This window comes from Zalophus californianus, chromosome 4, assembly GCF_009762305.2.
Source record: "Zalophus californianus isolate mZalCal1 chromosome 4, mZalCal1.pri.v2, whole genome shotgun sequence".
NCBI lineage: Eukaryota > Metazoa > Chordata > Mammalia > Carnivora > Otariidae > Zalophus > Zalophus californianus.
The window spans coordinates 50265478-50290156 of record NC_045598.1 but is presented as its reverse complement, the minus strand read 5'-3'; the positions used below and the strand labels follow the sequence as shown (position 1 = coordinate 50290156).

The 24679-nt window shown below is 37.6% G+C and overlaps 1 protein-coding gene and 1 pseudogene across 1 annotated transcript in view; both read left to right on the top strand.

Annotated features, from left to right (window-relative positions):
- TM2D1 (TM2 domain containing 1) overlaps positions 1-21280 on the top strand; it is a 48570-nt gene extending 27290 nt beyond the window's left edge. Inside the window, exons 5-7 of the mRNA XM_027580806.1 lie at positions 4330-4403; positions 17291-17420; positions 19393-21280. Coding sequence (XP_027436607.1) covers positions 4330-4403; positions 17291-17401 — 185 coding nt within the window. The 3' untranslated portion in view covers positions 17402-17420; positions 19393-21280. The remainder of the gene's footprint in view (positions 1-4329; positions 4404-17290; positions 17421-19392) is intronic.
- Positions 21281-23786: 2506 nt separating this feature from the next.
- LOC113929068 lies at positions 23787-24376 on the top strand (annotated as a pseudogene).
- Positions 24377-24679: the final 303 nt, after the last annotated feature.

The following is a 24679-nucleotide window of genomic DNA, read 5'->3' as shown; positions in this document are numbered from 1 at the left end:
ACTATAGGTTCAGAGTGAAACAGGATGTAAATCACTGTAATGATTTTAAACTTTGAATTTTTTTTCAAGATTTTATTTTATTTATTTGAGAGAGAGAGCGAGAGCACAAGAGGGGGTAGGGTCAAAGGGAGAAGCAGACTCCCTGCTAAGCAGGGAGCCCGCTGCGAGACTCGATCCCGGGACTCCAGGGTCATGACCTGAGCCGAAGGCAGTCGCTGAACCAACTGAGCCACCCAGGCACCCTCAAATTTTTTTTTAATAATCAGCTTAGTTCTGGGGCACCTGGGTGGCTCAGTTGTTAAGCGTCTGCCTTTGGCTCAGGTCATGGTCCCAGGGTCCCGGGATCGAGCCCCGCATCGGGCTCCCGGCTCAGCGGGAGGCCTGCTTCTCCCTCTCCCACTCCCTCTGCTTGTGTTCCCTCTCTCACTGTCTCTCTGTCAAATAAATAAATAAAAATCTTTAAATTAAAAAAAATAACTAGTTCCTTAATTTTTTAAGCAGCTTTATTGAGGTACAAATGATATACATTAACATGCATATTTTTATTATTGTTATGTTAATGACCATACATTACATCATTAGTTTCAATGTAGTGTTCCATGATTCATTGTTTGCGCATAACACCCAGTGCTCCACGCAGAACGTGCCCTCTTTAATACCCATCACCAGGCTAACCCATCCCCCCACCTCCCTCCCCTCTAGAACCCTCCGTTTGTTTCTCAGAGTCCATCGTCTCTCGTGGTTCATCTTAACATGCAAATTTTAAATGTACCGTTTGATAAGTTAGACATATGTGTACACCTATGAAACAGTCCCCATAATCAAGATAATGACCATATATGTCACTCCCCAAAGCTTCCTCCTGCCCTTTGTAATCCCTGCCTCTTGGCCCTCCTCATCCCCAAGCAAACATTTATCTGCTGTCTGTCACTGTAGGTCAGTTTGCAGATTGCTTAAATGCTTAAGTATCATCTTGGATCTGTTCTGTAGTTTCTTTAAATGTATGACTTCAGGAGTAGGTGACACTCACCGAAGTTCCAAACATACATATCATGCCCTTATCTATTATTTTATCTGAACAGGAACCTCTTATATTCATTTTTCTGAAGCACCCTTAAGAAGAGGTTCAGCAGCAGAATATCAAGATTTTAATGACTCATTATTGTTCTCTTTTTGAGTGTTACCACATTACTTTGCCAATAAATATACTTTTATGTCATTGTTTTAAATAGCTGCATAGTATTCTCTCCTCTTACTAGGTATACCTTGATTTTCTGAGATAATTTCTCCCTGTTAAACATTTAAATTGTTGCTAGTTTTTTGATAGTCATACAAGAAATATTTATCAAACTCTTACTGTCTGTCAGGTACTGTTCAAGGAATTGACTTGAGTAAGATAAGGACCCTGTCTTGAGGAATTTTCATGGCAGAGGAAGACCGAGAATGAATGAACAAACCAACAAACGAGGCTGTTACAGATTTTTAATTGGCACCAAAAAGGCAATAAATAGGGGAGATGTGATAGGGCCAGGGGCTTTGTGGAGAAGCTGTGTGCTGCTTTAGATAGACATGTGAGACTTCTCTGAAGAAGTAGTGTGAGAAATGAGATCTACAGAATATTGTTGGAAGGGGTCATGACAAGAGCAAAGGCTCTGACATGGTTATGTTTTCTTAATGGGGTAGCAAGTAGATGTTTGTAGCAGCAAAGTCCACAATAGCCAAACTGTGGAAAGAGCCAAGATGTCCATCAACAGATGAATGGATAAAGAAGATGTGTATATATACAATGGAATATTATGCAGCCATCAAAAGGAATGACATCTTGCCATTTGCAACTACGTGGATGGAACTGGAGGGTGTTATGCTGAGTGAAATAAGTCAATCAGAGAAAGACATGTATCATATGACCTCACCGATAAGAGGAATTCTTAATGTCAGGAAACAAACTGAGGGTTGCTGGAGTGGGGGTGGGGTGCGAGAGATGGGGTGGCTGGGTGATAGACATTGGGGAGGGTATGTGCTATGGTGAGTGCTGTGAATTGTGGAAGACTATTGAATCACAGATCTGTACCTCTGAAACAAATAATGCAACATATGTTAAGAAAAAAAAAGATAGCAGGAGGGGAAGAATGAAGGGGGGTAAATCAGAGGGGGGAAAAATAGAGTAGCAAGTAATTAAAGACAAACTTTTTTAAAAAACTTTTTTTTTTTTTAATAGAGGGGGAAAGGGGCATTGGGGAAGGAGCAGAGGGAGAGAGAGAGAATATTAAGCAGGCTCAATGCCCAGCGCTGAGCCGGACGGGGGCTCAATCTCACGACCCTGAGATCATGACCTGAGCTTAACCAACTAAGCTACCCACGTGCTCCAGAACCATTCTTAAAATTAATCTTGTTAAAGGAAAATTGAAGAAAGGGAACCTCTGTGATATTTCCAAATTTACATTAAATTGCTGTGTGAAGAGGGATACATTTCAGAACTAGAATGAATGAGTGAATGGAGAGAATATACCAGTTGAGTGGATCAAGTTCCCTGGGCAACTATAATAAAATGCAACTAATGAAAAAAATAATTAAAGGAGTTGTTATATAAGATAATGGCTAAAAAGTTAGAGGTCTTTAGGAAACAGAAAAGCTGAGACAACTTATCCATTCATTTTACAAATATCGAGCATCTGCTATGTGTTAGGCGATGTTGTAGGTACTAAGGACACAGGAGTAAATAAACCAGATAAAAGACCCTCCCCTAATGGGACTTCCATGAGACAGATAGAACAAATATAAAATAATAGATAACATAACAAATATTTTGAGAAAAGTGAAAGCAGAATTTTATATAATCTCTATATTTTAGTAGTTTTAAAGTGATTTCGAACATGTGTTATCTTAGTACTTACAACATTATTCTGTAATATGTCTAATACTAAAAAGGGAAAAATAATCATCTAATGTGCTTACATAGTTCAGTCTTATTTGTGTATTTCCAAATTGTGTGCAGGAGGTGATCTCATCCACTCTTGTGATTTTAGCTGGCATCTGTTTGTAGTTGATACTTAGAACTACCCTTTCACGAAGAGTCTTGTTTCCTACCATTTTTATATGTCTGGAAGGCAATTTAAGTTTAAATATAGAAGAAAGATTACTCATCCCACCCGCACCCCCAACCTGTCTCTTTATTCCATCATCATGGTTTTCTGTTATATCGTGTATGTCCTAGATTCTATGCTCTGTAATGATCTGTTCAGTACCTTAGTTCCAAGGTTGTGACTGAAGGCAGAGATGTATATAATGCATAGAATTGTTGATTTTGAGTGTAGAATCAACGAACATGAGATGCTTTTTTCTAAAAAATATAGGATAAATTTAAGATAAGTATAGGATAAAGATAATTGGGTTGCTAATAAAAGTTTGCAATTTAACTATAAGATAAAAGTTTTATCTTGGTTATTTTTTCTGTGACTTGACAATATTTGTTTGAACTTCTAATGTAAATGTGTATTAAAATTTCAGTCACAATGTATTAAGTCTAAATAAATAAGGACTAAGAGATGTTCTATAGCTCTGGCATAATGCAATTTAAAGATTTATTTCTTTAGGACTTTTAAGAAATTTTGTGACATTAGAGTGAGTTTTTATTTCAGTTCATAATACTTGTTACGTGAATTAATTTTTTTTGTGGCTTTTCTATTTGGAGGGTCTTTTATTTTTTATTTTTATTTTTTATTTTTTTTAAAGATTTTATTTATTTATTTGAGAGAGAGAATGAGAGAGAGAGAGCACATGAGAGGGGGGAAGGTCAGAGGGAGGAGCAGACTCCCTGCTGAGCAGGGAGCCCGATGCGGGACTCAATCCCGGGACTCCAGGATCATGACCTGAGCTGAAGGCAGTCGCTTAACCAACTGAGCCACCCAGGCACCCTATTTGGAGGGTCTTTTAAACCTTTCTCATATTTTCAGGTGAAGATTTGAGTTTTTAAAGTGTTAATTTTAGGGGCCCCCGGGTGGCTCAGTTGTTAAGCATCTGCCTTCGGCTCAGGTCATGATCTCAGGGTCCGGGGATCGAGCCTTGCATCAGGCTCCCTGCTCAGCGGGAGGCCTTCTTCTCTCTCTCCCACTCCCCCTGCTTGTGTTCTCTCTCTTTCTCAAATAAATAAATAAAATCTTAAAAAAAGGAAAAAAATGTGATTAATCACACACAAAAAATAAGGTGTTAATTTTATATTCTTGATATAAAGAGTTTGTGGTATAGTATACATAATGATTTATTGGGAAATAGAAAAGTTAATATTTATAGAACTTCCAGAATTTTAAGTGACTTTATCTTTTTTTCCAGGTTTGTTAAAGTTTTGCACTGTAGGGTTTTGTGGAATTGGGAGCCTAATTGATTTCATTCTTATTTCAATGCAGGTAAGTTAGTTTCTGTCCAGAAAATGAACTACTTTTCCATTCAAATTTGAGTTCTGTGATCTTTTCCTGGTGTATTTTAAATATATAGAAAGCACACTTTATCTCTTAACTCAGGCAAAAGACCCTGCAGGCAGAGTATCCCCCAGTGGGAACTGAAATTACCCCCTCAAGCAATAAGGATTGCCCCAAGCCAGTGAGACCCCACGTGACCGACCCCCAAGAAAGTGATCAACCTGACCTTTGCTGCCCCTGCTGCACGTACCCACCGACCTTTGTCCCTCATTTTCCTGATAAAAACTTGGAAGTGTTTTCAGCACTTTGGAGACAGTCTTTGAGACGCTAGTCCACTGTCTTCCCAGTGTTGGCCTCATTGAAATAAATTCCTTTCTTGTTTCAAAAAAAATAAAAATGAAAGTAAAAAATTAAAAATAAATATTTTAGAAAGCAGTTAGGAATAACTTTTTCAGTTTTTTTTTAGATACTGCATCTAAGGGATCATAGCCATGTTTCCTTAAGTAACATTTCCCAACCTATGTTCTACCAGTTAGTAGTTCTAAAAGACTACTATCTTTTCATTAAAAAAAAAAAGGATTCATGCTCAAATATGATTGTAAATGGTAGAAACTGAAATCCAGCTATCTTAAGCCAGAAAGAAAAAAGGAATGTCTGGGCGTTCTGTAGAAAATCTGGGAGTGGGGCTGGCCTCGGGCACAACCAAATCCATATAAGCAAATGATGTGTTCAGGAACTCTCCTGATACCTCTCTCTGCTTCTTTATGTTAACCTCATCTTTTCCTGCTGCGATAGTGTGGAGGCAGGCATAGTGTGTGAAATGCTATCCTTTAGCATTTAAAAGTGACACCAGATGTTTTACATTAAATTACACTGAACTGATTGTGGTTAACTTATGAGGATTCTTAAATTAGAGAAGGAGATGAATTTATCACAACAAATGTCACAAAACAGCATTTCAGTAAGCATTTATGGAGCACCTCATGTCTTCAGTAAGAGTGTCAGTATGTATGTAGATCATCATCAGTTTTGGTCTTCTTTCTCATACAATATTTCCACTCCTCAATTCTGTCTGCTTGATGTTAATCCTTATGTTTTAAAAGAAAGTCAAAATCCAGGAGATTTTGGTAGCATACTGTGAGGAGGGTACCATACTGTGAGGAGGAGGCAGCATATGGACCAATAAGATACCAGAATTAAACAAGGAAAATATTTGGTTTTAAAGTTGGAATTTTCCTGTCTTTATTCATAAACATATGCCTAACCAAATATCCTGCCTTCTCTGACTGGGGGACAGGCAAGCAGGCATGAAGAGGCTAAGGTACTTGTGCACATATGCTTAGAAATGGATTTCTCACTTTAAATGAGGATCCAAGGAATTTCATGTATTATTGGGATTCTTTAAAATATCCAGAATTCAGTGTCTTTGAAACCCATTTACTTAATATTTTCACACTAGGTTCTTTCTTTGGTGATGTCATTGCTTTATATAAAGCTTTACTTATATCAAATTACAGAGCTTATTTGATTCAGCGATTGCTTTCTGGTACACAAATGCCTGAACTTTTGAGAACAAATCGTTCTTTAAGATCTCCAACTGAACCTATTGCATTAAGAAATACTAAGGCAGAATTAGAGTGTTTGAATTTCTGCAGCACATTTCCCTAAGACATTTTAACAGGTATGGCCACATTAGCTTTAGACTGCTCTCAGATTGGGGAAAAAATAAGTTTTTAAATGTAGCCAAATAAGAGGGGTAGCCTTATTCTACATGTCATGTAATATACTTAACATGTGATGTTGACTACTTTAGTTTTTAAGAATTATTTTTTCAACAATTAAAATGTTTTTAATATAAATATCATAAGCTATGTTAATGTTTTTGTCCCAAATATATTTTTTCCAATGTCTCATAGACCTTTTACATTTGTCCATCATCTTTTTGTTTATTCTTCTTTCTCATTCTCTCCATCCTGTTTTTTTTTTTTTCTTTTTGCCATTAAATATTGTTCCCCAGTGAATCGCAATGTTTTTCTATTGGGCTATGATCCCAGAAACATATTGTGCATGAACTCAAGACCTATAAAAACATACTTTGCTTCACAGTGTTTATAACAAAAATCCAGGAAAATCCTCCTTAAAAAAAATAGGTCTAGTTATTTCTTCTTTGAACCAAAGTAATATAAAGCATAATGCACATATTACTAAAGTAACCTTTACATGTCACTATATTTACTGAAAATACTTTAATGAATATCTATTTGTTAATAAACTTTTGAAGTTTCTTCTTTTTTTGTTCTTAAAATGTATGAACATGGCAGTGTGAATTAATAGTATAAAACATAGAATTAATTCAGCCCTTTTGTGCATTCAACAAAAATCTAAATCAGTGATATATTTGTAACATACAGTCTTTCAATTATAGGTAACTGTTGTGTATCATTACTGTATGTATAATTCATAAGGCAGTTCTGAAGATTTTAAGACATTCTTTGTGCTTATATATTTATATATATGTTATGATGGATTGATTAGACATTTAATTTTTTTGTCAGAAAAAATATGAGAATATTCTGATTTCATTTAAATTTTTTTCACTCACACAATCTGGATGTTTTTAATTGTACCAAAACCATTGATGTGGAGTCTGCAAAAAAAGGGAAAAGAAAGTTTCCTTTGTTAAGTGGAGATAAGATAGCCACAAATCGGAAAGATGAAGATGGGTAGAGGGAAAATGGAAATACGAAATGGAGTGTAGAAGGCTGTAGGAAGGAAGTCAGGGTAGTCGGTGACAATTTTAAAAAATTCTATGCATCATGGAAGAAATTGCTTTCATTTTTATTCCTGTTAACATTACAGAGTAGATCTCCTTAAGGGACTAATAACTATATGAGCAGTAGAAATTCACAGAAGCGGCATAATTTCAAGACATTACGAATTTTATAAATTTGTAAAATTTATAAAATATCTCATTAGTTTGGTATTTAATATAGATAATCCACTTTAGCACTGAATTATATAGTGTTTCTGTGTTATTTTTTAACTTTTAGACATGAGGTTTTACTTTTCACACATAAATTTCTTTAGGAAAAAAAGTTTTTTTACTATAGCACTGGTAGTATGCTAAACATAGCATATACTATCGAAAATTTTGGCTGATTTGAACTGAATGCAGTATACCTTGTGAAAAGTGTAGCTTTGTACCAATTACAGGGAAGATGAGAAGCTAAAAAAGGTAGTTTTAAAAAGTGCTTGCTTTTTCTTTAGGACCTTGAAGTGTTAAATTTCTTAGTGTCACTTGAGAAGTAATGAATAAAATAAAAGTTGATATGATAAACTATAAATAGTAGGTTTTATGCCATCGGTGAAAATGGGTTTAGTGAGCACCAATCAGGTATAATTTGTTGAGGTCCTGCCCTAGAGAAACTTATAATCTATCCCAAAAGTGTTCTGATAATAAGATTCCATTTATTATCAGAAATAAAATGTTTCCTTGGGAACTGCAGGCTTAAAATAAAAATGAGCTGATTTTATCTTGTTTAAATTCTTTGAATTTTACTGAAAATTTTAAAAGACTAGGCTTTTCAGTTTAGAGCATGAGCAAGGCTCAAGTTGTAGGTTCACTTCTGTGTTTGCCAGTTTGTTTTGTTCAAGACATAGCCTACTCCCTTGCCCTGTGACATATGTATACTGTTGATCAAAGGAAGAACTAAATCTGTAATCACCCTAAATCTGTTACCAGTACTGGAAAAGTTGATCAAAGTCCTTGATAGTTCACTAGATGTAGGACAGCAATATATAAAAACCAGTAGACATTTTATAGATACCAAGTCTTTCAAATTGCCTGCTCTATTATTTATTTAACCCTGGTGTGATTTGTTGGGGAAATAAACTGGAAAACTGAGGAGACTGATAATTTGTGTAGCCTCTGCTCTGTCCTGTGACCTTAATCAGGCAGATTTCACTTAGTTCACTTTTCCTGTGGGCAGGTATTTATTCAGTGAATTAAAGGAATGTTTAAAAAACAAAGAGTATCTTTTTTTTAAAGATTTTATTTATTTATTTGACAGAGAAAGACAGTGAGAGAGGGAACACAAGCAGAGGGAGTGGGAGAGGGAGAAGCAGGCTTCCCACTGAGCAGGGAGCCCGATGTGGGGCTCTATCCCAGGACCCTGGGATCATGACCTGAGCCGAAGGCAGACATTTAACGACTGAGCCACCCAGGCGCCCCAACAAAGAATATCTTAAACTGGTTTTGAGATTAATCCCAAAGCTGTGTTTTCTTCAGGAGATATAATGTATGAATCTTATTCATTTCTTGAGGAATGATGTTTATATTGGTTATTTAGGATTAATACTAACCAGTCTTTACATCAAATGAAGTCAGGGGGTCTGCATGCATAACTTCTGGCACTTTGTAGGAATTTTGGTGTTTTATTTACTTATTTTTTAAAGATTTTATTTATTTATTAGAGAATGAGAGATAGAGAGCATGAGAGGAAAGAGGGTCAGAGGGAGAAGCAGATTCCCTGCTGAGCAGGGAGCCCAATGCGGGACTCAATCCCAGGACTCCAGGATCATGACCTGAGCCAAAGGCAGTCGCTTAACCAACTGAGCCACCCAGGCGCCCTGGCGTTTAATTTAAATGTGACTAATCAGATGGTTTTAATAGCCTCACATTAAAATTAACCACACAGAAGTCAGCTATGAACACAAAAATGTAATTTGACTTTTAAAAGAATATATATATTTTTGGGAGGACTAGGAGGACACAGTTTGCATCATTGTGCTCTAATTGCAGACAATGGAGTCATTTTACTTTTTTCGCCAGGTTAATAGGTCTTTAGGAGATGATTTAATCTTGCCAGTGTTAGTATTTGCATTCTTCATATGGAGAAACTCCTAAGTGGATTAGATCGCATAAAAGGGTGCATTGACAGAGTTGTATAAAGTGTTCTTAGTTTTCCTTTCCCTCCTTAATTCATTCATAACATTTTAAATTTGTAAGATAATTTGAGTTACCTAAGCCAGTATGACTTCAATGACAATGCAAAGACATTAATGAGGGAGCATAGATAGATAGCTATTGTTAAAGGTTAGGTATGAAAGTACTTACTAGTAACCACATTTTTTCTTTAACTTATTAAATGTTACTTAAATATGTTCAAGCAAAAATACATTTTCCACTAACAAAATCAAAAGTTTATAAATTGCAAACCTACAATATTAACAAAGTTCACATAAAGTAAGCTCTCCTGGTGTGGTAAAAATATATATATATAATATAAAATTTGTTATTTTAAACTTTTTTAAGTATACAGTTCAGTGGCATTAATGACATTCAAAATATTGTACAACTGTCACCATGATCTATTTCCAAAACTTTTTCATCACTGTAAACAGAAACTCTGTACCCATTAAGCAATAATTCCCCATTTCCCACACCTCCCAGTACCTGGTAACCTCTGATCTACTTTCTGTCTCTATGAATTTGCCTATTCTAGATATTTCATATAAGTGGAATTATATATTTGTCCTTTTATGCCTGGCTTATTTCATTTTAAACAATGTGTTCAAGGTTCATTGATATTGTGGCATGTATTTGAACTTCATTCCTTTTTATGGCTGAAGAGTATTCCATTGTATGTATATACCACATTTTGTTTATTCATCTGTAGATGGACACTTGGGTTGTTTCCATGTTTGGGCTATTATGGATCATTCTGCTATGAATATTTTTGTATAAGTATCTATTTAAGACCCTGTTCAGTTCTTTTGGGTATATTCTTAGGAGAAGATAGACTTTTTTTTTTTTTTAAGATTTTATTTATTTATTTGAGAGAGAGAGAGATTGGCAGAGGGAGAGGGAGAAGCAGGCACTCCATTGAGCAAGGAGACCCATGTGGGCCTCGATCCCGGGATCATGACCTAAGCTGAAGGCAGACGCTTAACCGACTGAGCCACCCTGGCGCCCCAAGATAAACTTTTATATAAAGCTAATTGAAGAGAATATCTTCATGACCTTAGATTGGTTAAGTCTTTTTAAACAATATCCCTAAAATGTAAATCATAAAGAAAAAAAATTAGGGAATTTGATTACCTTAAGATTAAGAAATTCTATTTTAAAAAAGATACCATAAGCATAGACCACCTTAACACTTAATAGACTGAATAAAAGGATACTAGCAATAGGAATTGATATGATGAATATACAAATAATTTCTGCAAATCAACAAGAAAATATAGATCCTAATAGTTAAATGAGTACAGCGAACTAATAGGTGATGCACAGAATCACCCAAATAACTAATACGTAAACAAATACTTCTGGGCATTTACTCTAAAAAAATTGTACTGCTGTCCACAAGGAGTCATGTGCAAAGATTTTGTCTGTTGGAGCCTGTTTGTGGTAGCCAGAAGTTAGAATCAACCTAGATGTGTACACTAATAAGAGAATGGACGCATCCTTTAACACTAGGCTGCAATTACAAGCACTTATCTAGATGTACATATGCTACATGGAAAGGTCTTAAAATTACAGTATCCTGTGAGAATTGTTTGAAACTGAACAAAGTCCACAACAATATTATTTGGATAAATTAAAAATACATATTCAAAGAAAATGTTTTTTAAAAATAAATATGTATCCAGCTCATATACCAAATTAAGTGTATGCTTATTATTTGTGTGGGTAGGTGGTAAGTGGGGATTGTAGAGAATTAGAATGGAGATCAGAGGTAAAGAACAAAAAAAGGGAATTTGGTGACCACTTCTTAACATTCTCAACTTAATGTGTATTCCTAAGTTTCTTGGTTTATTCTCTTTGCTGTAGACTTTGTACCTATAGAAAAATCTACCTCTTAAGGTAAACAAGATTTTTTTTGCATTTAAGCTGCTAAAGAGAATCAGAAACAAAGAATTTAAATTCCACCCAATGCCTCCAGACCACCACCATTTCCTTTTTTATTTTTTTTTTTTAAGATTGTATTTATTTATTTGACAGAGAGAGACACAGCGAGAGAGGGAACACAAGCAGGGGGAGGGGGAGAGGGAGAAGCAGGCTTCCTATGGAGCAGGGAGCCCGATGCGGGGCTCGATCCCAGGACTCTGGGATCACGACCTGAGCCGAAGGCAGACGCTTAAGGACTGAGCCACCCAGGTGCCCCCCACCACCATTTCCGTAGGGAGAGTATGGTAGGACGAAAGATACCCATGTTAAATCCCAGGAACCTGGGAATATTACCTTATTTGAAAACAGGGCCTTTGCAGATGTGATTAAGTTAGGGATCTTGATATGAAGAAGTCATCCTGGGTTATCTGGGTGGGTCCTAAATCCAATGACAAGTGTCCTTATAGGAGACAGAAGAGGAAAAGATAGAGCAAAGAAGGCGTTGTGAAGACAAAAACGCAGATTGGAGTGATACGGCCATAAGCTGCGGAATGCCAAGGAATACTGATGCTGTCGAAAGCTAGAAGAGGTTTAGAACAGATCCTCCCCTGAGCATCTGTAGGGTATGGGGCTGTTGCAGATAACCGTGATTTTAGACTTCTGGCCTTAGATCTGTGAGAGTAAATGTCTACTGTTTTAATCCACTAAGGTTTGTGGTAACTTGTTACAGTAGCCACAGGAAACTAATATAGAGGATATGATGTTGTTTTCTTGTGGTTTTAAGGCTTCTCACACAAGAGACCTTGATACCTATTGTACAGAATAGCTTCCCACAGTGTAGTGACCCTCCTGTTTCCCCTTTTGGAAGATGAAGACCTGTAGCAACCTCTTGGTCCATGAATTGGACCCATAGATTATGGAAATATTCCCCATTTTATCAAATGGAAATACTTCATGCTGTAGAATTTTCTTCAGGCTATTTCTTAGCAGAGAAACAAACATAATTTCAGGTTTCATACTCTGTTGCCAATAAACAAATGGACATTGGCATATCTAACAGTAAAAAATTTCTCAGCATGGGATATTTTTAAAGTCTTGTAATTTTATAATTAACAATTTAATAATATAATAAAGGAATTCATAATAGGCACATGTATTGTACATAAGTATATATAAGATGCTTAAAAACATTTAAGTTTTCGATTTTGGTGAGAATAGTTGAAAATTTTGCAACAGATAGTTTTCTTAAATGTTAAGTAGGATGGGGACGCCTGGGTGGCTCAGTTGGTTAAGCGACTGCCTTCGGCTCAGGTCATGATCCTGGAGTTCCTGGATCGAGTCCCGCATTGGGCTCCCCGCTCAGCAGGAAGTCTGCTTCTCCCTCTGGCCCTCCCCCGCTCATGTGCGCGCGCTCTCTCTCTCTCTCATTCTCTCTCTCTCAAATAAATAAAATCTTAACAATATATATAAAAAAATGTTAAGTAGGATGAACAATTTCTTCCTTGATGGCATAGTTCAAAGGAAAGTATATTGATAATACCTTGTAGATGTGTTTACATTTAAATGTCATAGTCATACAAGATGTAGAATTTAAAAAGTACCGTATAGATCAGCTTATTCTATTCCTCTTTATATGGATACAAAAACCTGAGATCCAGAGAGGATTCCTCCTTTTCCAGTTCTCCCTTCCTCTGGTGCTTTCCCACAGTGACCGAATTTGTTTGTCTTTGGGGAAGCTCTTCAGGTGGTTTTAGCAGAGAGTAGCAATGAGAGCCGTGCTTTGGTGATCTGGCAGTAGTGAGGAGAGGGTGCTGAAAACTAGTGCATTATCAGGTGTTTTTGGCTACAAGTAACAGAAACCTCAATTTAAATTTGCTTTCATAATACGGTAGTTTACTATATCATACCAAGAATCTAGATTTAAGGTAGTTAAAAGATTTGTTAATTTAGAGCTGAAGGACATAATGGTGGACCCTCCCTCCCATTCTCTTCCCTTCCTTCCCTCCTATTTCTCCCTCTCTCCTTCCTTCTTTCTCTTTGCCATCTTCAGGTCTTTTGGTTAGCATCAACTTCATTATATAGTGCCTGTTAGCAGCAGAAAGAACCCATGTCTCCCCCCCCCCCCACATATCTTCTTAAGGGCAGATATGCCAACAGTGAACTTGCATTATTGGTGGTTGGCCAGAATTAGATTCCATGCCCAGACAGACCCAGTCTCTGGAAGGAGGAGTGGAATTCCTGTGCTAGAACTGGTTGTTGAGGAGCCACAGTGACAGAGTTTGAGTGGAGAGAAATGGTAAGAAAATGGCTGAGTTAGATACAGATTTAGATCCTGTATTACCAGGTAATAAAACTGTATCCTTCTGGGCTATCTTCTCTACAGAACAGAGGAAACAAAACAAAAACACAAAAACAACACATTATTTTTCTACATGTTAACTACTGACTTTACAAGATTGTAAAACATGTGGGTCCTGATTGGCTTTAGTTAGTTTTACATTTCCCAAGAGAGGCAAGTGAACCTCAGGTAGACTTAATAGAAATGCATGATAGGAAAAGGTCACCTAATCATGTATTTTCCTTATTTCCAGCCTTGAATACTTTTTTTCAACAGGAATAGGGGAGACGGCAAAGGAAGAAAAAGAGAATGGGACAAAAGGCCTGGTCCCAAGCTATGCACATGTTCCTAATTAGGCAGTTGTTTTTTTTTTTTTTTTTTTGCCATATGATTTGGTTTATTTCTACAGGCTGGGCTTTAGTTTTTCTTTGTTCCCCTCGTCCAGTCTCAAAACACGTTGTGACTCCTAGTCACTCGTTCTTCTCTTTCTCGGCTTAATGCTCAGAGTAGTTTCCTCTGGGACCTTGATTACTGCAAAGGTTTTTTTTTTTTTTTTTTTAAAGATTTTATTTATTTGAGAGAGAGAGAATGAGAGATAGCGCGAGAGGGAAGAGGGTCAGAGGGAGAAGCAGACTCCCTGCTGAGCAGGGAGCCTGATGCGGGACTTGATCCTGGGACTCCAGGATCATGACCTGAGCCGAAGGCAGTCGCTTAACCAACTGAGCCACCCAGGCGCCCTACTGCAAAGGTTTTATTAAATTCTTTTTTATTTTTTACTTTTAAAAAAAGATTGATTTATTCATTTGAGAGAAAGAGCAGTGGTAGGGGCAAAGAGAGAGGGAGGGAGAGAATTTCAAGCAGACTCCAGCTGAGTGCAGAGCCTGACCCAGGGATTGATCCCAAGACCCTGAGATCAGGACCAGAGCCGCAATCAAGAGTCAGACGTTTAACCCACTGAGCCACCCAGGTGCCCCAAGGTTTTATTACATTCTTAAATAACATTCATAAATATCAAACCAAATTAATCTTTGGAAAATAAGCAGAGTGTGTAACAGTACCCAGCATGGTATTTAGCACAAAAGTGCTTTGTGTTATTTGAATATTAATATTTATAGTTCACTAGTATAAGCTCTTCGTGGGCAGAGATTGTATCTCATTCACTGTTATGTGTATAATGCCAAGCACAGTGCCTGGAGTGTTGTAGGAATCCAGTATTTGTCAAATAGTTTTAAAAACCAAACTTATTTTTAAAACGAAGCATGCACTACAACAGTGTTCTTCAAACTCTGGTTGTATAACCCCTGAAAGAATTTTTTTTAAAAATCCCTACCCTCCACACGTTTTTAAGTTGACATTTAAGTTTTCCATCATAAGTTTAAATAGTTGCAAAGGATATAATTTCTGGTTTGCAAATATTGACATATTTAAATAAAACTGTTATATCAATTTTAAAATGTATCCAATGAAATATAAATACCATAGAATTAAAATATCATTCATTTTAAAAAAGACATGAATGAACCCTTCACTAAGCATTGTGATTTTTACATAGTTTCTTTTTCTCCTTGAATTTGTATTTCTAGTTCCATTCTCCCACAGAATTTTATCCTAATGTAATATTTTTTAAAATTTTATTTATTTTATTATGTTATGTTAATCACCATACATTACATCATTAGTTTTTGATGTAGTGTTCCATGAATCATTGTTTGCATATAACGCCCAGTGCTCCATGCAGTACGTGCCCTCCTTAATACCCATCACTGGGCTCACCTATCCCCCTATCCCCCTCCCCTCTAAAACCCTCAGTTTGTTTCTCAGAGTCTGTAGTCTCTCATGGTTCATCTCCCCCTCCGATTCCCCCCCTTCATTTTTCCCTTCTTTCTCCTAATGTTCTCCATGCTATTTCTTATGTTCCACAAATAAGTGAAACCATATGATAATTGACTTTCTCTATGTTTTTTATGCTTGAAAAATCTTCTACTGATCAGTTTCATTATCATGATTTTCATGATTCATTAAAAGATTATAAAATTTTCTGTAATTACTGGATTGTTGTCATAATTGTTGATACACAGTTGATCAAAACAGCATAAGCATATTATATATTATAAAAATGATTTAGCAAATTACTTTTAAGCAAAAAAAGTAAAATGTTACTGGGAATGCAACTTTTGAAAAAGATGAGGCAGAGCAAGCATATTTTTGGACTCTTGATTAAAGGAGATTTCCTGAGGCACCTGGGTGGTTCAGTCAGTTAAGCAGCTGCCTCTGGCTCAGGTCATGATTTCAGGGTCCTGGGATCGAGTCCCGAGTGGAGTTGGGCTCCCTGCTCAGCCGGGAGCCTGCTTCTCCCTCTCCCTCTGCCACGCCTCCTGCTTGTGCTTTCTCTCGCTCAAATAAATAAATAAAATCTTTTAAAAAAATGATTTAAAGGAGATTTCCTGAAGTCCTGTATTTTGAATTATCCCTTTGGCTCATCAGAGGCACTGTTCCATCATAATACCTGCTTTGATGGCATGCGTGGTTTATTGTCATCAAGTTTCTTCTGGAGAAAGGACCACAGGGAGAGGGAAGTGGGAAGGGAACTCTGACCCCACCGTGGCTTGGTATCAGGTCGATCACTTTTACAAAGAATATTTATGGGAATTAAGGGTCTCAAAATTGATTTCCTTTAAACCATCTGGGCTCACATACATTTTGGTAAATCTTTGTGTGCCCCTAGGGCTACAGTTTGAAGATTGCTATCTTTTTTTTTTTTTAAGATTTTATTTATTTGACAGACAGCTAGAGAGGGAACACAAGCAGAGGGAGTGGGAGAGGGAGAAGAAGGCCTCCCGCAGAGCAGGGAGCCCGATGCAGGGCTCGATCCCAGGACCCTGGGATCATGACCTGAGCTGAAGGCAGACACTTAACAGACTGAGCCACTCAGGTGCCCCATGAAGATTGCTATCTTAAAGAATAATTTGTAGAAATCATGTTAACTGGATTGTCAGAAATGTGATTAGTGGACAAGATGACTGTAATGAGCGTGTGTTGTTTCTTTTCTATCTCTTCCATTCCACGTGGTTCTGGAAGGATTGTCCCTCACACTACCTCCCACTCCCACAGGGACTGGCCTAGCCAATCACATTAATTCTATTCCCTTGGCTATCATAATTTGTCCAGCAGTAGGCATAAAACCCAAAATCAGTCCTTCCCTGGAATTTGTATACAAACACTGAGGAAGAAAATTATACTTTCCACGGGGAGCTTCTGAGCTTTGAAGATGTAAATCTGGAGCTGTTGGCAAGCAGGTGGGAATGCCTCTCTGCAGAATGAAGGCAGAAGAGCTAAAAGGCTCAGAGGCCAGACCAAGGGCGGTGGCGGGGGGGGGGGGGGGGGCCCCAGCAGCGGCGCGGTGTGTGTGCATGTGTGCATGGAATTTCAGTCCTTGAAGCCTTGGTTCCTGCAGCTCTTTGGATCCTGTGATTGTTCCCAATATCCTTTTCAGCTACCTGAGCCACTAAGTTACTTTTTTTGCTTGAGTTCAGTTAAGTTGTATTTTGGTGCTGCTGAAATAATTTAGTAGCAACCAAGCAAAGTAAACACAAAGTATTGTGAAAATGTCTTTTGTAAAATGGTAATTTTGAAAATTTTCTCTTCTAGATCGTTGGACCTTCAGATGGAAGTAGTTACATTATAGATTATTATGGAACCAGACTTACAAGACTGAGTATTACTAATGAGACATTTAGAAAAACACAGTTATATCCATAAATATTTTTAAAAAGAAACAGTAAGTCATATGCATGTATAATCTTTATTATGGTATATTATCTGTATAAAATTATGAAAATGTGAGAGCCACAGGAAATTTAAGATCATCTAATGTTATAAACCTCTCATTTTGCTTATCTAGAAACACAGGTCTCCATTTACCTGAACCATCTCTAGTCTTTTATAAAGCATTTTTATGTACCCTCATTGCTCCTGCAGTTCCTGATTCAGTCTCTCTTTGCAGAGATTATGGTTAGAAGAGAGAGTTCACAACAAAAAGATAACATCAAAGCAAAAAGATATTTCATAGTATTACATGATGGTTATGAGGAAAGTATGTGTTGTAGAGCGTTCAGTACGGCATGTCTTTGCTGCTCTCCTGCTTTCCTGGGGTCAATATGATCCTTAAACCTCTTCCTTCTCTTCTTCCCTAAACCTGAAGGTTGATTGAGTCTTAACCCTGAACTACTATAAGTACTTAACTCTAACTTAAAGTTTGGCCCTGCCCATGAGAATTATTAACTGGCTGCAGCTTTAAATAGGTAGTACACTTGGATAAGTCAGAGATATCATCAGTCTTCCTGGTTCAACTCGCTGGTTCTCTAGGACTCTGCTACTACAAGGTTTTTATTTCCAGGGCTGTACATTAGTCTATTCTAATAAGTAATCTTCCAATAATGCTAGATTTTTCTCAGGATTTTGATAGACCATCAGGAAAGATTCCCTAGCACAATCTCCTCAGCAATGGAGAAGTCCTATATAACATGTAGGGTGCAGGGTACTTGTTAGGTGATAGTTCACTTTGAACCATCTAACAGCTCTCAGAGAGAAGGCAGAGAGAAAGACAAGCTAGACTTTTTTTTTTTAAGATTTATATATTTATTTGAGAGAGAGAGAGCACCCATGCGAGCGGGTTGGGGGGCAGAGGGACAGATTCCTCAAGCAGACTCCCCACCGAGCGTGGAGCCTGCCATGGGGCTCAATCCCACAACCCGTGAGATCATGACCTGAGCCAAAACCAAGAGCCAGACCCCCAACCGACTGAGCCACCCGGGCGCCCCAAGGCAGGCTAGATGTTTTGGCCAAAGTCATAGTCCTAGGGTTTTTAGTTGATTCTGTCTCAGATAGTGCTTCTAGAGGCCAGGAAAGGAGCAGACATTTATTTTCTATGTTATAGTGTATAAATAGTTTATGAAGTATAATTTTGCCACAAAGGTAGATTTTTTTTTCTTTTCTCACAATAAAATACGGGATCTACTTTATTTATTTTCATGAGAGTTGAACAGTGACAGACCCTGTCAGGATCTGAGGAATTTATTCAACTGATTGACCAAAAAGTTTTTCAAATCTTTTCTTATAAACTATAAGAATCTTTGGATTTAAATGAAGCTTAGAGATCCATCTACCTCTTCTTACCAGGGAATAAATTGAGACCTGAGTAAGTCCAGACTAAGATACAACTAATCAGTACAAAGCTGAATGTAGAATCCAGGATTTTGGTGCCTTCCACTGGTGGTTCTGCACTGCCTACCCCACCCCCTCCCCCACCAACTCTGTCATTTTGCAGTAAGCATCTTCATTTTGGAAATTGTCAGTCCTACTTTATGAGAAAGCATGTATAGTTTCACATAGCCCTATTTTCATACTGTAAATTGTCGTGTCTCTTTCAAAAGTTTACAGATTGTTTTTAAGCCATAATGTGGAAGAGTTAAGCAAATGCAGTTGAGTAAGCAGTTTCATTCTCTGTAGTCTGTTATATAAACTTTTAATTGGGATTCCAGGCTCAGATTTGATATTTAAAACTTGAGGGGCTCATTGAGAAGGCAGATCTCTGCACTTTCATTCACATGATCTCCTACAGTATATATAAAGTGCTCTAAGAGAAAGAAAAAAATGTCCCGAGTAAATGAAGCATTAAAATGTGCATCTGCAGTAACCTCATTTGACTCTTAAAATACTGTGTTTTAACGTATTTCTTTTTTCTGTTTTAGGATTTGGGCTTCCTTGATTTCAATAGAGCACTCTCAGTATGTGGATTTCCAGATTATCCTTTTTCTTCATATACCACTTTATGGATTCTTTATAACTTTTTGTTGATATTTTTTGTTTTGTTGTTTTACTTAAAAGCATATTATTCTGAGATTTATTTAATTGGACTTTCTTTGAGAGCTGTGTGATAATTGAGTCTTAGGCTACTGTCTCCATGAGATAGATAGCTTATTAACCCAATATTCTTTAATGCCTTTTCCAAAGGCAAGTTGCGACTTGTCATTTTCGCTTCTGAAAAATAAAAGAATGACTTATTCACATTTTTTTTAGTGCTTTATTATTAAGAAAACCTTATATGTTGAATGTAGCGGTCTTTTGCATTTTGATCCTTCAAAGCAGTTAATCCACAGTGTGAACAAACACCATTTCCTATATTGCCTGGGGCTGGGGCCGCAGTTGTGTATGAGAACCCACCTGTTTTTCTCTAGCTTTCAGATCTGCCTCTGCCTTGGTATCCATCGAGTGAAAGATCACTGGGGAGTCTGAAAACTTGAGGCAACATGGATACTTCTGGCACTAATGCAGGCCTCTGAAGTGTGAAGTTGTTCCTTTTTGCTTTGGGAGTGATGCACTAGCTTTTGGAAAACCAGCTGCTGACTCATCTAGCTCAGCGTAGTTATATTTGAAGCTGGATGGACAAGGTGGGAACACCAAACAGATGATGAATGTCTTCCATCTGTTAGCGCTGCCAGGCAGATGCTGGTACAAGTGCCTTGGGTGATGCACCAGTGTCTGAGGGAAGCAGCACCTGTACCTTAGGACTGGCTTCCTCACCGCGTTTGGGAGGGTGGTAAGAAGATGGAAATACCGGGAATGTTATATGTCCTCATAATACTGTCATGCTTTCTTTAGTAACACGCATAACGATTTCACAATTACTTGGGTCCCAGCTCCTCAAGAGTAAAAACCATCGTTTTTTATCATTCATTTTTCTCAAAAGTATACAGTGACAGTACAGTTAGCTTCCTAACATGTTAGTCATTCAGTAACAGCTTCTGCAGTTGGTGGGAGATTTTGCGGTATTGATACATGAAATGAATTTGGATTGACTCCTCATGTACGCCAAGAATGGTCTCTCTGATTCATTCGTTAGTTAAAATACTGAGTGTCTACTGCGTGGGAGTTCCTGTTCTAGATGCTAGGGTGCAGCCCTGAACAAAACACAAACAAACATGTCTGCCCTTCAGGAGCTAATGTTCCCTGGGGACCGACTTTTCACAGTGATAGTATTTCTGGCTGCAGTTAAGCTAGCTGGTAGATATCCATTTTCTAGTATTTCCTAGCTCCTTTTGGTTGCAAACAGTGCTTTGGAGTTTAACCTTAGGATCCCCTAAGCCCAGGTTTGAAGTCTTTACGTTTCTACAGCCATTTAATTCAATTATATAAGAAATATCTGCAATCAAATCTTGAAAAGTAATCTTGATTCTTGTGTGATTGTTAGTTATTAACATGGCCAGTGGGAAGTCTGTTTCAAAGCAGGTGCTTCTCAAAAGTATTTATTCATATAAGCTGTACTCTGAAAGGGTTGTAGAGAAAATCTAGAGAGAAAGTCTCTTCACAATACATTCTTAAACCCGTAGATTCTGTTTTCTCTATAATTTCCTAAATTTACATGACAAGAACACTTCACATTTTCCGGTTTGCCTAAATCTCTGTTGTCTAATATATGTCATTCTTTAACAAACGGTTTTCCTGTGTATTATTATATTTGTTTTTTATGTAAATGCATTTAATACATGTAAATGCAGTTTTTGTTTTGTTTCGTTTTGCTTTTGTGGAGCACTATTTTGACTATTTGTTAGTAGTGTCTTTGAGTACGAATCATTTTGAGGCCTCTGTATGAGGTTTTTTTTTTTAAGATTTTATTTATTGGGGCGCCTGGGTGGCTCAGTTGGCTAAGCGACTGCCTTCGGCTCAGGTCATGATCCCAGGGTCCTGGGATCGAGTCCCATATCGGGCTCCCTGCTCAGCAGGGAGTCTGCTTCTCCCTCTGCCCTCTTCCCTCTCATGCTCTCTATCTCTCATTCTCTGTCTCTCAAATAAATAAATAAAATCTTTAAAAAAAAAAGAACACTTCACATTTTCCGGTTTGCCTAATTCTCTGTTGTCTAATATATGTCCTTCTTTAACAAATGGTTTTCCTGTGTATTATTATATTTATTTTTTATGTAAATGCATTTAATACATGTAAATGCAGTTTTTGTTTTTGTTTTGTTTCGTTTTGCTTTTGTGAAGCACTATTTTATTTTGACTATTTGTTAGTAGTGTCTGTGAGTACGAATCATTTTGAGGCCTCTATATGAGATTTTTTTTTTTTTTAAGATTTTATTTATTGGGGCGCCTGGGTGGCTCAGTTGGTTAAGCGACTGCCTTCGGCTCAGGTCATGATCCTGGAGTCCTGGGATCGAGTCCCACATCGGGCTCCCTGCTCAGCAGGGAGTCTGCTTCTCCCTCTGACCCTCTTCCCTCTCGTGCTCTCTATCTCTCATTCTCTCTCTCTCAAATAAATAAAAATCTTTAATAAAAAAAAGATTTTATTTATTTATTTGACAGAGAGAGACCCAGTGAGAGAGGGAACACAAGCAGGGGGAGTGGGAGAGGGAGAAGCAGGCTTCCCACTGAGCAGGGAGCCCGATGTGGGGCTTTGATCCCAGGACCCTGGGACCATGACCTGAGCTGAAGGCAGCCGCTTAATGACTGAGCCACCCAGGCGCCCCTGTATGAGATGTTTTATATGATAACTCTGCTTTTAGAGCAGTGACCAAAATTGTGAGATGGATTAGCTTGGTCATTCCTTGGGTTACTCCTAAACCCTCTAGGATGGGATGGAATGGGTTCTTTCAATGCTACAGAAACAGTGTTTCTCTAGAAATATTTTTTTTTAAGATTTTATTTATTTATTTGAGAGAGAGAGAATGAGAGATAGCACGAGAGGGAAGAGGGTCAGAGGGAGAAGCAGGCTCCCCGCTGAGCAGGGAGCCCGATGTGGGACTCAATCCCAGGACTCCAGGATCATGACCCGAGCTGAAGGCAGTCGCTTAACCAACTGAGCCACCCAGGCGCCCCTCTAGAAATATTTTCAAATGATACTACTTTAGCCCGAAAGAATTAATACGATTTCCAGAAGTACCTCTCTACCCAGGAGGATTTCTTACCTATGCTGTATTAAAATAAAAGACCTCTTGAGGACTTGAAAGACTGTGCTATGTGTATGGCCAGCATCTGTTCATGGGATTCCTAGGACTATAAGAAATATTGGTTTCGGGCACCTGGGTGGCTCAGTTGGTTAAGCGACTGCCGTCGGCTCAGGTCATGATCCTGGAGTCCCGGGATCGAGTCCTGCATCGGGCTCCCTGCTTGGCAGGGAGTCTGCTTCTCCCTCTGACCCTCTTCCCTCTCGTGCTCTCTATCTCTCATTCTCTCTCTCTCAAATAAATAAATAAAATCTTTAAAAAAAAGAAATATTGGTTTGTGGGTATGTTTTGTTTTACAAAAAAAATGTGTGTCTTTTCCCCTTATTTTAACCTAGATGCTTAAGGCTAGGTTAAGTATATAATACTGATAGGCAGCTAGGAAGCTAAAATAGATCTAATAGCAAGAACTAGCAAAAAGAAAACTTAGTTCTTAAAAAGTACAAGTCTAAGATGTCAATTCCTCTTCCTCATTCAAACACCTTAAATGTAGATATTCCCCAGGGTTCTGGCACCTTCCCTCTTCCTTTCTCTAATTAAGTCAGCATCCATTTTGCTTTTTTCTATTTACAAAATTAATACAAGTATAACGCAGAAATTCTGGGAAAACACCAAAAGAATATAAAGGAAAAAAATTCCATAGTTCAAAGATAACGATGTTCATATTTTTATGTCTGTCCTAGTAGTTTTTCCATGCATTAGTTTCTTCACAAAAATGATACATTAACCATACTGTTTTGTAGCCTGCTTCTTCACATTGTAAAGATTTTTCTATTTCAATATCCTTTTACAACATTATTTTTAATGGCTGCAGAATATTCCATGTCTGTATCATAATTTATTTATGTAATTCCTTTATGTATTCTTTGGTATTTGTTATTCCAATAAATCAACAACACACGTTTATGATTCTTGCCATTCTTAGTAAAAACAAACATCATATATTAAACTTCTTGATACCTATACACAGTCCTAGTTAACCAGGGTAATGAAGAAGTATTGGGGAATGATAGCAAATCGAGTAGTTTGGCACAGGATGTTGAATAGTTGAATTATCTAATGCCTTCCAGAAAGCTTCAAGATAGAGGCTTTTTAAGAAGGAGTAAGTAGGAGGTGATCCCAGAAGAAACAGGTGCAGTGTGAACATGGGGAAACAAAAGAAGGCAAAGTATATGACCATGAAGTGAATGCCTAGAGATGAGAGACTTAAAGAGAGGAATAGATTAACACCTAAAAAAGAAAGAAAAGAAAGATACCAGTGCACCGAAGGAAAGAGAAGACTCCCAACATCCTTCCTGCTTATTCTTCCAATATAACATGTGGCTGGGCCCATCTGGCCACATCCTGGTTGATACCAACTTTATCAAACTTTTCCATTAAAGCCAAACTCAACTAAGTATAGTCAATGATGGACTGTCTGTATGCCAAGTGTATCCCTTGAATAACTGACTGCATAATGGTTGAAACTGAGAAATTGGGGCCGAAGTATTGTGTAACCCTAAAGATTGCCAGGGATCCAAGATTTGAACGATTACCAATGACACACAAAGGAACTTAGGCAGATGACTGCTTAGTACAGAGAGAGTAGCTCACAAGTGTTACATTGTGGTCACAGTTGACCGGGACCTTAAATGAAGGATCTGGAAGATCTCTGGAATTCCCATCATGTACATTTCTAACCATAGGTACAACATTTGAGTGGATACCAGATGATTATGGAGCCCCTTGGTTCTAATTCTTAAAGGTAAGAGTTACTCTGCCTTCCTTTACCAACTTTTCCTGTTGCCTGTTCATATAATAATAGGGTATAACATGAATTATTATTCCATTTATCCATTTGCTCTGTTACAAGCTGAGTATGGTTAAATACACTGACTTTTTGACATTGTTTAAAAAAAAAAAAGTAAGTAGGAAGCTCAATCTCAATGGTCTTTATTCTCCCCTACTGAGAGGGAAAGGAAGATAGGTAAATTCAGAAAATGAGAAAAGTTACTAATTAGGAATGAATAAAGGAATTCTGAACAGCACTGAGTACCCG